Source organism: Nerophis lumbriciformis, linkage group LG01, assembly GCF_033978685.3.
Source record: "Nerophis lumbriciformis linkage group LG01, RoL_Nlum_v2.1, whole genome shotgun sequence".
Taxonomy (NCBI): Eukaryota; Metazoa; Chordata; class Actinopteri; order Syngnathiformes; family Syngnathidae; genus Nerophis; species Nerophis lumbriciformis.
In genome coordinates, this window is record NC_084548.2 from 76326149 (window position 1) to 76339526 (window position 13378).

Genomic DNA, 13378 nt, shown 5'->3' on the forward strand with positions numbered 1-13378 from the left:
ACTAGACTTTCCTTTTACTCACCACTAGACTTTCCTTTTACTCACCACTAGACTTTCCTTTTACTCACCTCTAGACTTTCCTTTTACTCACCACTAGACTTTCCTTTTACTCACCACTAGACTTTCCTTTTACTCACCACTAGACTTTCCTTTTACTCACCACTAGACTTTCTTTTTACTCACCACTAGACTTTCCTTTTACTCACCACTAGACTTTCCTTTTACTCACCACTAGACTTTCTTTTTACTCACCACTAGACTTTCCTTTTACTCACCACTAGACTTTACTTTTACTCACCACTAGACTTTCCTTTTACTCACAACTAGACTTTCTTTTTACTCACCACTAGACTTTCCTTTTACTCACCACTAGACTTTCTTTTTACTCACCACTAGACTTTCCTTTTACTCACCACTAGACTTTCCTTTTACTCACCATTAGACTTTCCTTTTACTCACCACTAGACTGTCCTTTTACTCACCACTAGACTTTCCTTTTACTCACCACTAGACTTTCCTTATACTCACCACTAGACTGTCCTTTTACTCACCACTAGACTTTCCTTTTACTCACCACTAGACTTTACTTTTACTCACCACTAGACTTTCCTTTTACTCACCACTAGACTTTACTTATACTCACCACTAGACTTTCCTTTTACTCACCACTAGACTTTCCTTTTACTCACCACTAGACTTTCCTTTTACTCACCACTAGACGTTCCTTTTACTCACCTCTAGACTTTCCTTTTACTCACCACTAGACTTTCCTTTTACTCACCACTAGACTTTACTTATACTCACCACTAGACTTTCCTTGTACTCACCACTAGACTTTCTTTTTACTCACCACTAGACTTTCCTTTTACTCACCACTAGACTTTCCTTTTACTCACCACTAGACTTTCTTTTTACTCACTACTAGACTTTCCTTTTACTCACCACTAGACTTTCCTTTTACTCACCACTAGACTTTCCTTTTACTCACCACTAGACTTTCCTTTTACTCACCACTAGACTTTCTTTTTACTCACCACTAGACTTTCCTTTTACTCACCACTAGACTTTACTTATACTCACCACTAGACTTTCCTTGTACTAACCACTAGACTTTCTTTTTACTCACCACTAGACTTTCCTTTTACTCACCACTAGACTTTCCTTTTACTCACCACTAGACTTTCTTTTTACTCACTACTAGACTTTCCTTTTACTCACCACTAGACTTTCCTTTTACTCACCACTAGACTTTCCTTTTACTCACCACTAGACTTTCCTTTTACTCACCACTAGACTTTCTTTTTACTCACCACTAGACTTTCCTTTTACTCACCACTAGACTTTCCTTAGCTGCAGTAGAAGTTAGAAAAGCATCTTCTCACCTCACGTTGCTCTTCCTGTGCGTCAGGAGGCGGCTCGGCGCTGCAAGAAGACCTTTTCTTCATCCTCATGTGAGAAAGATGAGCTGTTGAAGAAGATGTTGGCCTGGGCTCTTGGAGGCTTCCAACCCTCCGGACCTGATGGATTCAAACCTGCGTCCTCCGAGAACGGTACCTTGTCAATATCACTGCACTGACCTCCTGGGGACTGACCATGCAAATGTCCAGGTGTGAAGGAAGGACCACACGTCCCAAAACACAGACGACGAGGACGGAAAAAGCGAAGAGCCAGCGCGAGCATGAAGGTGGACATGGAGGTGGAAATGAAGGAAGCCTGCATCTCCCTCAGCAAACTGTCACATGACCCCGGAGACAAGTCCACACATGACCCCGGAGACAAGTCCACCCCCAAACAGTCACATGACCCCGGAGACAAGTCCACCCCCAAACAGTCACATGACCCCAGAGACAAGTCCACCCCCAAGAGCGCAGCAAAGCGCAAGAAGGTCCTCCCCAAAGAGAGCCCCGGCTCCAAAAAGCGAGGTGCGCTGGAGGAGAAGCCAGGCTGTGGGCCTAGTAAGAGGTCCTTCACCCACTACAACAAGGTCAACCAGTCCAACAGCGCCATCTACACTCAGCCAGACCAGAAGCTCAGAGGTGAACCTTCTCCTCTAACTGTCATAAATCACCTTGCTGCACTGACACAAGTCAGGTAAAAAGGGTTAGGGTTAGGTTTAGGTATGATGTACCGTATTTTCCGCACCATAAGGCGCCCTGGGTTATAAGCCGCGCCTTCAATGAACGGCATATTTCAAAACTTTGTCCACCTATAAGCCGCCCCGTGTTATAAGCCGCATCTAACTGCGCTAAAGGAATGTCAAAAAAACAGTCAGATAGGTCAGTCAAACTTTAATAATATATTAAAAACCAGCGTGATGTGGGCGCGCATGGAGTCGTATATCAACATGGACAGAGCTGCGTGAAAAAAGCCACCCGGCCTCTTCGCGTAAACTTAAACTTACCTTAACCACTCGCTCATCTTTTCTTCATCCATCCCTTCGAGTTAGCTTTTATGATGACGCCGGCTGGAAAGGTCTCTTTTGGCAAGGTCTTCCTTTTGAATATCACCATGGGTGGAAGTTTCTGGCCATTAGCATGGCAAGCTAGAACCACAGTGAAGGATGACTTCTCATTCCCTGTGGTGCGAATATTCACCGTACGTGCTCCCGTTGTATCCACAGTGCGGTTCACAGGAATATCAGTTGCTGTGAAATAGTAATCCGTATGCGGATGGAGAGATTGCGTCTTTTCATGAACCGGATCCCTGACGCTTAGTAGGAGCCATTTTGTGGTCTTTACAGATGTAAACACACAAAGGTAATGAAACGGTAATATCCGCGCGCTTTTTCTTCTTCTACGCGGGCGGGTGGTTGCTTACAGTAGAAGAAGAAGCGCTTCCTGTTCTATGGGGGCGGGTGCTTACCTTGGCGGTTGCTTGCGTAGAAAAAGAAGCGCTTCCTGTTCTACCGGGAAAAAAGATGGCGGCTGTTTACCGAAGTTGCGAGACCGAAACTTTATGAAAATGAATCTTAATATTTATCCATATATAAAGCGCACCGGGTTATGAGGCGCACTGTCAGCTTTTGAGAAAATTTGTGGTTTTTAGGTGCGGAAAATACGGTAGTTCATGTAGACCTGGGACTACATTTCATCCCAGGTCCAAGATGCAATGTTTACATCACAAAAGCCAACATTAAAACTCCTAATTCCTTCAGAGCAGCACTATAGCAGCTTGATGACATGTTCTTACAGCAGTCATCCAACAATGTTGAAGGTTAAAAATCATTATTTGAAGGTCACTACATTGCCAAAAGTATTTGGCCACCTGCCTTTACTGACGTATGAACTTGAAGTGCCATCCCATGGGAATTGTCCAAAATGTTTTGCTATCCTGGGGCATTCAAAGTTCCTTTCACTAAGCCCAACCCCACACCATAATTCCTCCTCCACCAAATTTCACACTGGGCACAATGCGGTCCGAAATGTAGCGTTCTCCTGGCAACCTCCAAACCCGGACTGGTCCATCAGATTGCTAGGTGGAAAAGTGTGATTCATCAGTCCAGAGAAGGCGTGTCCACTGCTCTAGAGTCCAGTGGCGACGTGCTTTGCATTGGACTTGGTGATGCATGGCTTAGACGCAGCTGCTCGGCCATGGAAACCTATTCCATGAAGCTCTCTGCGTACCGTACGTGGGCTAATTGGAAGGTTCAGATGAAGTTTGGAGCTCTGTAGCAACTGGCTCTCAGTCTCCGTTCTAATTCATTCCAAAGGTGTTCTGTCAGGACTCTGTGCAGGCCAGTCAAGTCCATCCACACCAGACTCTGTCATCCATGTCTTTATGGACCTTGCTTTGTGCACTGGTGCACAGTCATGTTGGAAGAGGAAGGGGCCCGCTCCAAACTGTTCCCACAAGGTTGGGAGCATGGAATTTTCCAGAATGTTTTGGTGTCCTGGAGCATTCAAAGTTCCTTTCACTGGAACTAAGGGGCCAACTCCACGTGCTTTACACCACTGCATCAGACACTTTGCATTGCACTTGGTGATGTATGGCTTAGATGCAGCTGCTCGGCCATGGAAACCCATTCCATGAGGCTCTCTGCGTACTGCACGTGGGCTAATTGGAAGGTCACATGTAGTTTGGAGCTCTGTAGCAAGTGACTGTGCAGAACGTCTTTGCACTATGCTGACCTCTCTGTCAGTTTACGTGACCTACCACTTGGTGGCTGAGTTGCTGTTGTTCCCAAACTCTATTAGTCACTGATGTAGTTCATGACTGTTTGTATTATTAGTCACTGATGTAGTTCATGACTGTTTGTATTATTAGTCACTGATGTAGTTCATGACTGTTTGTATCATTAGTCACTGATGTAGTTCATGACTGTTTGTATTGTTAGTCACTGATGTAGTTCATGACTGTTTGTATTATTAGTCACTGATGTAGTTCATGACTGTTTGTATTATTAGTCACTGATGTAGTTCATGACTGTTTGTATTATTAGTCACTGATGTAGTTCATGACTGTTTGTATTATTAGTCACTGATGTAGTTCATGACTGTTTGTATTGTTAGTCACTGATGTAGTTCATGACTGTTTGTATTATTAGTCACTGATGTAGTTCATGACTGTTTGAATTATTAGTCACTGATGTAGTTCATGACTGTTTGTATTATTAGTCACTGATGTAGTTCATGACTGTTTGTATTGTTAGTCACTGATGTAGTTCATGACTGTTTGTATTATTAGTCACTGATGTAGTTCATGACTGTTTGTATTATTAGTCACTGATGTAGTTCATGACTGTTTGTATTGTTAGTCACTGATGTAGTTCATGACTGTTTGTATTATTAGTCACTGATGTAGTTCATGACTGTTTGTATTATTAGTCACTGATGTAGTTCATGACTGTTTGTATTATTAGTCACTGATGTAGTTCATGACTGTTTGTATTGTTAGTCACTGATGTAGTTCATGACTGTTTGTATTATTAGTCACTGATGTAGTTCATGACTGTTTGAATTATTAGTCACTGATGTAGTTCATGACTGTTTGTATCATTAGTCACTGATGTAGTTCATGACTGTTTGTATTATTAGTCACTGATGTAGTTCATGACTGTTTGTATTATTAGTCACTGATGTAGTTCATGACTGTTTGTATTATTAGTCACTGATGTAGTTCATGACTGTTTGTATTATTAGTCACTGATGTAGTTCATGACTGTTTGTATTATTAGTCACTGATGTAGTTCATGACTGTTTGTATTATTAGTCACTGATGTAGTTCATGACTGTTTGTATTATTAGTCACTGATGTAGTTCATGACTGTTTGTATTGTTAGTCACTGATGTAGTTCATGACTGTTTGTATTATTAGTCACTGATGTAGTTCATGACTGTTTGAATTATTAGTCACTGATGTAGTTCATGACTGTTTGTATCATTAGTCACTGATGTAGTTCATGACTGTTTGTATTATTAGTCACTGATGTAGTTCATGACTGTTTGTATTATTAGTCACTGATGTAGTTCATGACTGTTTGTATTATTAGTCACTGATGTAGTTCATGACTGTTTGTATTATTAGTCACTGATGTAGTTCATGACTGTTTGTATTATTAGTCACTGATGTAGTTCATGACTGTTTGTATTATTAGTCACTGATGTAGTTCATGACTGTTTGTATTATTAGTCACTGATGTAGTTCATGACTGTTTGTATTATTAGTCACTGATGTAGTTCATGACTGTTTGTATTATTAGTCACTGATGTAGTTCATGACTGTTTGTATTATTAGTCACTGATGTAGTTCATGACTGTTTGTATTATTAGTCACTGATGTAGTTCATGACTGTTTGTATTATTAGTCACTGATGTAGTTCATGACTGTTTGTATTATTAGTCACTGATGTAGTTCATGACTGTTTGTATTGTTAGTCACTGATGTAGTTCATGACTGTTTGTATTATTAGTCACTGATGTAGTTCATGACTGTTTGTATTGTTAGTCACTGATGTAGTTCATGACTGTTTGTATTATTAGTCACTGATGTAGTTCATGACTGTTTGTATTGTTAGTCACTGATGTAGTTCATGACTGTTTGTATTATTAGTCACTGATGTAGTTCATGACTGTTTGTATTATTAGTCACTGATGTAGTTCATGACTGTTTGTATTATTAGTCACTGATGTAGTTCATGACTGTTTGTATCATTAGTCACTGATGTAGTTCATGACTGTTTGTATTATTAGTCACTGATGTAGTTCATGACTGTTTGTATTATTAGTCACTGATGTAGTTCATGACTGTTTGTATTATTAGTCACTGATGTAGTTCATGACTGTTTGTATTATTAGTCACTGATGTAGTTCATGACTGTTTGTATTATTAGTCACTGATGTAGTTCATGACTGTTTGTATTATTAGTCACTGATGTAGTTCATGACTGTTTGTATTATTAGTCACTGATGTAGTTCATGACTGTTTGTATTATTAGTCACTGATGTAGTTCATGACTGTTTGTATTATTAGTCACTGATGTAGTTCATGACTGTTTGTATTATTAGTCACTGATGTAGTTCATGACTGTTTGTATTATTAGTCACTGATGTAGTTCATGACTGTTTGTATTGTTAGTCACTGATGTAGTTCATGACTGTTTGTATTATTAGTCACTGATGTAGTTCATGACTGTTTGTATTGTTAGTCACTGATGTAGTTCATGACTGTTTGTATTATTAGTCACTGATGTAGTTCATGACTGTTTGTATTGTTAGTCACTGATGTAGTTCATGACTGTTTGTATTATTAGTCACTGATGTAGTTCATGACTGTTTGTATTATTAGTCACTGATGTAGTTCATGACTGTTTGTATTATTAGTCACTGATGTAGTTCATGACTGTTTGTATTATTAGTCACTGATGTAGTTCATGACTGTTTGTATTGTTAGTCACTGATGTAGTTCATGACTGTTTGTATTATTAGTCACTGATGTAGTTCATGACTGTTTGTATTATTAGTCACTGATGTAGTTCATGACTGTTTGTATTGTTAGTCACTGATGTAGTTCATGACTGTTTGTATTATTAGTCACTGATGTAGTTCATGACTGTTTGAATTATTAGTCACTGATGTAGTTCATGACTGTTTGTATCATTAGTCACTGATGTAGTTCATGACTGTTTGTATTGTTAGTCACTGATGTAGTTCATGACTGTTTGTATTATTAGTCACTGATGTAGTTCATGACTGTTTGTATTATTAGTCACTGATGTAGTTCATGACTGTTTGTATTGTTAGTCACTGATGTAGTTCATGACTGTTTGTATTATTAGTCACTGATGTAGTTCATGACTGTTTGAATTATTAGTCACTGATGTAGTTCATGACTGTTTGTATCATTAGTCACTGATGTAGTTCATGACTGTTTGTATTATTAGTCACTGATGTAGTTCATGACTGTTTGTATTATTAGTCACTGATGTAGTTCATGACTGTTTGTATTATTAGTCACTGATGTAGTTCATGACTGTTTGTATTATTAGTCACTGATGTAGTTCATGACTGTTTGTATTATTAGTCACTGATGTAGTTCATGACTGTTTGTATTATTAGTCACTGATGTAGTTCATGACTGTTTGTATCATTAGTCACTGATGTAGTTCATGACTGTTTGTATTATTAGTCACTGATGTAGTTCATGACTGTTTGTATTATTAGTCACTGATGTAGTTCATGACTGTTTGTATTATTAGTCACTGATGTAGTTCATGACTGTTTGTATTATTAGTCACTGATGTAGTTCATGACTGTTTGTATTATTAGTCACTGATGTAGTTCATGACTGTTTGTATTATTAGTCACTGATGTAGTTCATGACTGTTTGTATTATTAGTCACTGATGTAGTTCATGACTGTTTGTATTATTAGTCACTGATGTAGTTCATGACTGTTTGTATTATTAGTCACTGATGTAGTTCATGACTGTTTGTATTATTAGTCACTGATGTAGTTCATGACTGTTTGTATTATTAGTTACTGATGTAGTTCATGACTGTTTGTATTGTTAGTCACTGATGTAGTTCATGACTGTTTGTATTATTAGTCACTGATGTAGTTCATGACTGTTTGTATTGTTAGTCACTGATGTAGTTCATGACTGTTTGTATTATTAGTCACTGATGTAGTTCATGACTGTTTGTATTGTTAGTCACTGATGTAGTTCATGACTGTTTGTATTATTAGTCACTGATGTAGTTCATGACTGTTTGTATTATTAGTCACTGATGTAGTTCATGACTGTTTGTATTATTAGTCACTGATGTAGTTCATGACTGTTTGTATTGTTAGTCACTGATGTAGTTCATGACTGTTTGTATTATTAGTCACTGATGTAGTTCATGACTGTTTGAATTATTAGTCACTGATGTAGTTCATGACTGTTTGTATCATTAGTCACTGATGTAGTTCATGACTGTTTGTATTGTTAGTCACTGATGTAGTTCATGACTGTTTGTATTATTAGTCACTGATGTAGTTCATGACTGTTTGTATTATTAGTCACTGATGTAGTTCATGACTGTTTGTATTGTTAGTCACTGATGTAGTTCATGACTGTTTGTATTATTAGTCACTGATGTAGTTCATGACTGTTTGAATTATTAGTCACTGATGTAGTTCATGACTGTTTGTATCATTAGTCACTGATGTAGTTCATGACTGTTTGTATTATTAGTCACTGATGTAGTTCATGACTGTTTGTATTATTAGTCACTGATGTAGTTCATGACTGTTTGTATTATTAGTCACTGATGTAGTTCATGACTGTTTGTATTATTAGTCACTGATGTAGTTCATGACTGTTTGTATTATTAGTCACTGATGTAGTTCATGACTGTTTGTATTATTAGTCACTGATGTAGTTCATGACTGTTTGTATTATTAGTCACTGATGTAGTTCATGACTGTTTGTATTATTAGTCACTGATGTAGTTCATGACTGGGTTTTTGTGTGTGTGTGCAGAGGAAACCATTAGGAGAATCGTGGACGAAAACCTGGACATCGAAGGTTAGTATGTTGTAGAGTTGTATGGTATACTGGTACTAGTATAGTACCGTCATACTAATGAATCATATTCTGTACTATACCGCCTCTAAAAAGTACCGGTTCCCCAACCCTTTTTTTTTAACGGGCATGACGGTGCGTCATCACTTGGTGACATTGCTGGTTTTAGGAGCAGAGGAGCATGTATGGCAGCGCACACACACAGAGTACTTACAAGCAGACACAGTGTGTGGACAGAAAAGGGAGAATGTACGCATAAAACAAAGCTAGTATATAGTAAAACAAAGCTAGTATATAGTAAAACAAAGCTAGTATATAGTAAAACAAAGCTAGTATGTAGTAAAACAAAGCTAGTATGTAGTAAAACAAAGCTAGTATATAGTAAAACAAAGCTAGAATGTAGTAAAACAAAGCTAGTATGTAGTAAAACATAGCTAGTATATAGTAAAACAAAGCTAGTATGTAGTAAAACAAAGCTAGTATGTAGTAAAACAAACCTAGTATGTAGTAAAACAAAGCTAGTATGTAGTAAAACAAAGCTAGTATATAGTAAAACAAAGCTAGTATGTAGTAAAACAAAGCTAGTATATAGTAAAACAAACCTAGTATGTAGTAAAACAAAGCTAGTATGTAGTAAAACAAAGCTAGTATATAGTAAAACAAAGCTAGTATGTAGTAAAACAAAGCTAGTATGTAGTAAAACAAAGCTAGTATATAGTAAAACAAAGCTAGTATGTAGTAAAACAAAGCTAGTATGTAGTAAAACAAAGCTAGTATGTAGTAAAACCAACCTAGTATGTAGTAAAACAAAGCTAGTATATAGTAAAACAAAGCTAGTATGTAGTAAAACAAAGCTAGTATGTAGTAAAACAAAGCTAGTATGTAGTAAAACAAAGCTAGTATGTAGTAAAACAAAGCTAGTATGTAGTAAAACAAAGCTAGTATGTAGTAAAACAAAGCTAGTATATAGTAAAACAAAGCTAGTATGTAGTAAAACAAAGCTAGTATATAGTAAAACAAAGCTAGTATGTAGTAAAACAAAGCTAGTATGTAGTAAAACAAAGCTAGTATGTAGTAAAACAAAGCTAGTATGTAGTAAAACAAAGCTAGTATATAGTAAAACAAAGCTAGTATGTAGTAAAACAAAGCTAGTATGTAGTAAAACAAAGCTAGTATATAGTAAAACAAAGCTAGGAAGTAGTAAAACAAAGCTAGTATGTAGTAAAACAAAGCTAGGAAGTAGTAAAACAAAGCTAGTATATAGTAAAACAAAGCTAGTATATAGTAAAACAAAGCTAGTATATAGTAAAACAAAGCTAGTATATAGTAAAACAAAGCTAGTATATAGTAAAACAAAGCTAGTATGTAGTAAAACAAAGCTAGTATGTAGAAAAACAAAGCTAGTATATATTAGAACAAAGCTAGTATGTAGTAAAACAAAGCTAGAATGTAGTAAAACAAAGCTAGAATATAGTACCGTAAAAAAAAAGCTAGTATGTAGTAAAACAAAGCTAGAATGTAGTAAAACAAAGCTAGAATATAGTACCGTAAAAAAAAAGCTAGTATGTAGTAAAACAAAGCTAGTATGTAGTACAACTAAAGGCTGTGTGGAGACAGGGTTGTGCAGGATTGGATGTGAGTTGTGTTGTTGGTGTGTGCAGGTTTCCTCAGATTGGATGTGAGTTGTGTTGTTGGTGTGTGCAGGTTTCCTCAGATTGGGTGTGAGTTGTGTTGTTGGTGTCTGCAGGTTTCCTCAGATTGGATGTGAGTTGTGTTGTTGGTGTGTGCAGGTTTCTGTCTGTGCTGTGGCGAGGAGAAGGTGGACATGGTCCATCCTCTGTTCAAAGGAGGTCTCTGCTTGACGTGCAAGGTAAGGAAGCCTGGCTTGTGTCTGAGCCAGCAGCTGTAGCAAGTCAACTCTGGTGTGCAGGACAACTTCACAGAGACCTTGTATCGCTACGACGAGGACGGCTACCAGTCCTACTGCACCATCTGCTGCTACGGCATGGAGGTCATCCTGTGTGGCAACGACGGCTGCTGCAGGTGCGTCTACTTAATACGTCTACTTGATACGTCTACTTGATACGTCTACTTGATACCACGCTGATACATCTGCTGCTCTTCTCCCAGGTCCTACTGTGGAGACTGTCTCAACGTCCTGGTAGGGGGAGGCACCTTCGACTCGCTCAAAGACGTGGACCCCTGGATCTGCTACCTGTGCCAGGACCACCAGGCCCACCGGGCCCTCATTCCCAGGGAGGACTGGAGCATTCAAGTTCAGCAGTACTTTGTCAACAACAGCGCCATGGAGTTTGTGAGTCAGCACTTTCTTTTAAAGCAGCAGACATATAACACTGACAACTAGAAGAAGCAACACTTCTTAATAGGAAAGAATAATTTAAGAAGATCCTGAATCCAGGCGGTGATCCGGATCATCCACAAATATCTAATCACCGGTTCCTTTTCCCGTTTATGACATTTCCTGAAATCTTCTGGTTATGATCTTCAAGAAACAGCAACACTGGTGTCCTTCTAATCATTTTGATACAAACTAGCAAACACAGAGCATTCTGGAAGATGTCTTGGTCAGGGTGCAGGAAGTGATGCCCTTATATGGTCACGGCTGTGACGTCATCAATCAATCTACAACACTGAAAGTGCACAAACAATAGACAAAATGGAAAATTGTAGAAAATAAGTCAAAGTGTCAGTACAGTATCATAGGGAAATAAATAAGCAATGATAATAAAAACAGACATAGCTCATCAAAAAATAAAATAGCACTAGAATAGCTATAGGTCCCTCTATATATAATATAATACTAATAAAGTACCTGCTGTATATAATATAGTAATAAAGTACCTGCTGTATATAATATCATAGTAATAAAGTACCCTCTGTATATAATATCATAGTAATAAAGTACCCGCTGTATATAATATCATAGTAATAAAGTACCCTCTATATATAATATCATAGTAATAAAGTACCTGTTGTATATAATATCATAGTAATAAAGTACCCTCTGTATATAATATCATAGTAATAAAGTACACTCTATATATAATATCATAGTAATAAAGTACCCTCTATATATAATATCATAGTAATAAAGTACCCTCTATATATAATATCATAGTAATAAAGTACCCTCTATATATAATATCATAGTAATAAAGTACCCGCTGTATATAATATCATAGTAATAAAGTACCCTCTATATATAATATCATAGTAATAAAGTACCCTCTATATATAATATCATATTAATAAAGTACCCTCTGTATATAATATCATAGTAATAAAGTACCCTCTATATATAATATCATAGTAATAAAGTACCCTCTATATATAATATCATAGTAATAAAGTACCCTCTATATATAATATCATAGTAATAAAGTACCCTCTATATATAATATCATAGCAATAAAGTACCCTCTATATATAATATCATAGTAATAAAGTACCCTCTATATATAATATCATAGTAATAAAGTACCCTCTATATATAATATCATAGTAATAAAGTACCCTCTATATATAATATCATAGTAATAAAGTACCCTCTATGTATAATATCATAGTAATAAAGTACCCGCTGTATATAATATCATAGTAATAAAGTACCCTCTATATATAATATCATAGTAATAAAGTACCCTCTATATATAATATCATAGTAATAAAGTACCCTCTATATATAATATCATAGTAATAAAGTACCCTCTATATATAATATCATAGTAATAAAGTACCCTCTATATATAATATCATAGTAATAAAGTACCCTCTATATATAATATCATAGTAATAAAGTACCCTCTATATATAATATCATAGTAATAAAGTACCCTTTATATATAATATCATATTAATAAAGTACCCTTTATATATAATATCATAGTAATAAAGTACCCTCTATATATAATATCATAGTAATAAAGTACCTTTTATATATAATATCATAGTTATAAAGTACCTTTTATATATAATATCATAGTAATAAAGTACCCTCTATATATAATATCATAGTAATAAAGTACCCTCTATATATAATATCATAGTAATAAAGTACCCTCTATATATAATATCATAGTAATAAAGTACCCTCTATATACATCATAGTAATAATGTACCCTCTATATATAATATCATAGTAATAAAGTACCTTTTATATATAATATAGTAATAAAGTACCCTCTGTATATAATATCAGAGTAATAAAGTACCCTCTATATATAATATCATAGTAATAAAGTACCCTCTATATATAATATCATAGTAATAAAGTACCCTCTATATATAATATCATAGTAATAAAGTACCCTCTATATATAATATCATACTAATAAAGTACCCGCTGTATATAATA

General features: G+C 36.2%; 1 protein-coding gene across 3 annotated transcripts in view; it reads left to right on the top strand.

The window, feature by feature from the left end:
• The window catches only part of LOC133573042 (uncharacterized), a 68898-nt gene that overhangs the window by 43155 nt on the left and 12365 nt on the right, over positions 1-13378 (top strand). For all 3 annotated transcript variants that reach the window (XR_009810736.1, XM_061926023.1, XM_061926024.1), the window contains exons 10-15: positions 1409-1550; positions 1608-2036; positions 8962-9006; positions 10794-10873; positions 10934-11046; positions 11134-11317. Coding sequence is in view for 2 of the 3 variants with exons in the window: in XM_061926023.1 (XP_061782007.1) it covers positions 1409-1550; positions 1608-2036; positions 8962-9006; positions 10794-10873; positions 10934-11046; positions 11134-11317 (993 nt within the window). In the remaining variant the exon portion in view is untranslated. The remainder of the gene's footprint in view (positions 1-1408; positions 1551-1607; positions 2037-8961; positions 9007-10793; positions 10874-10933; positions 11047-11133; positions 11318-13378) is intronic.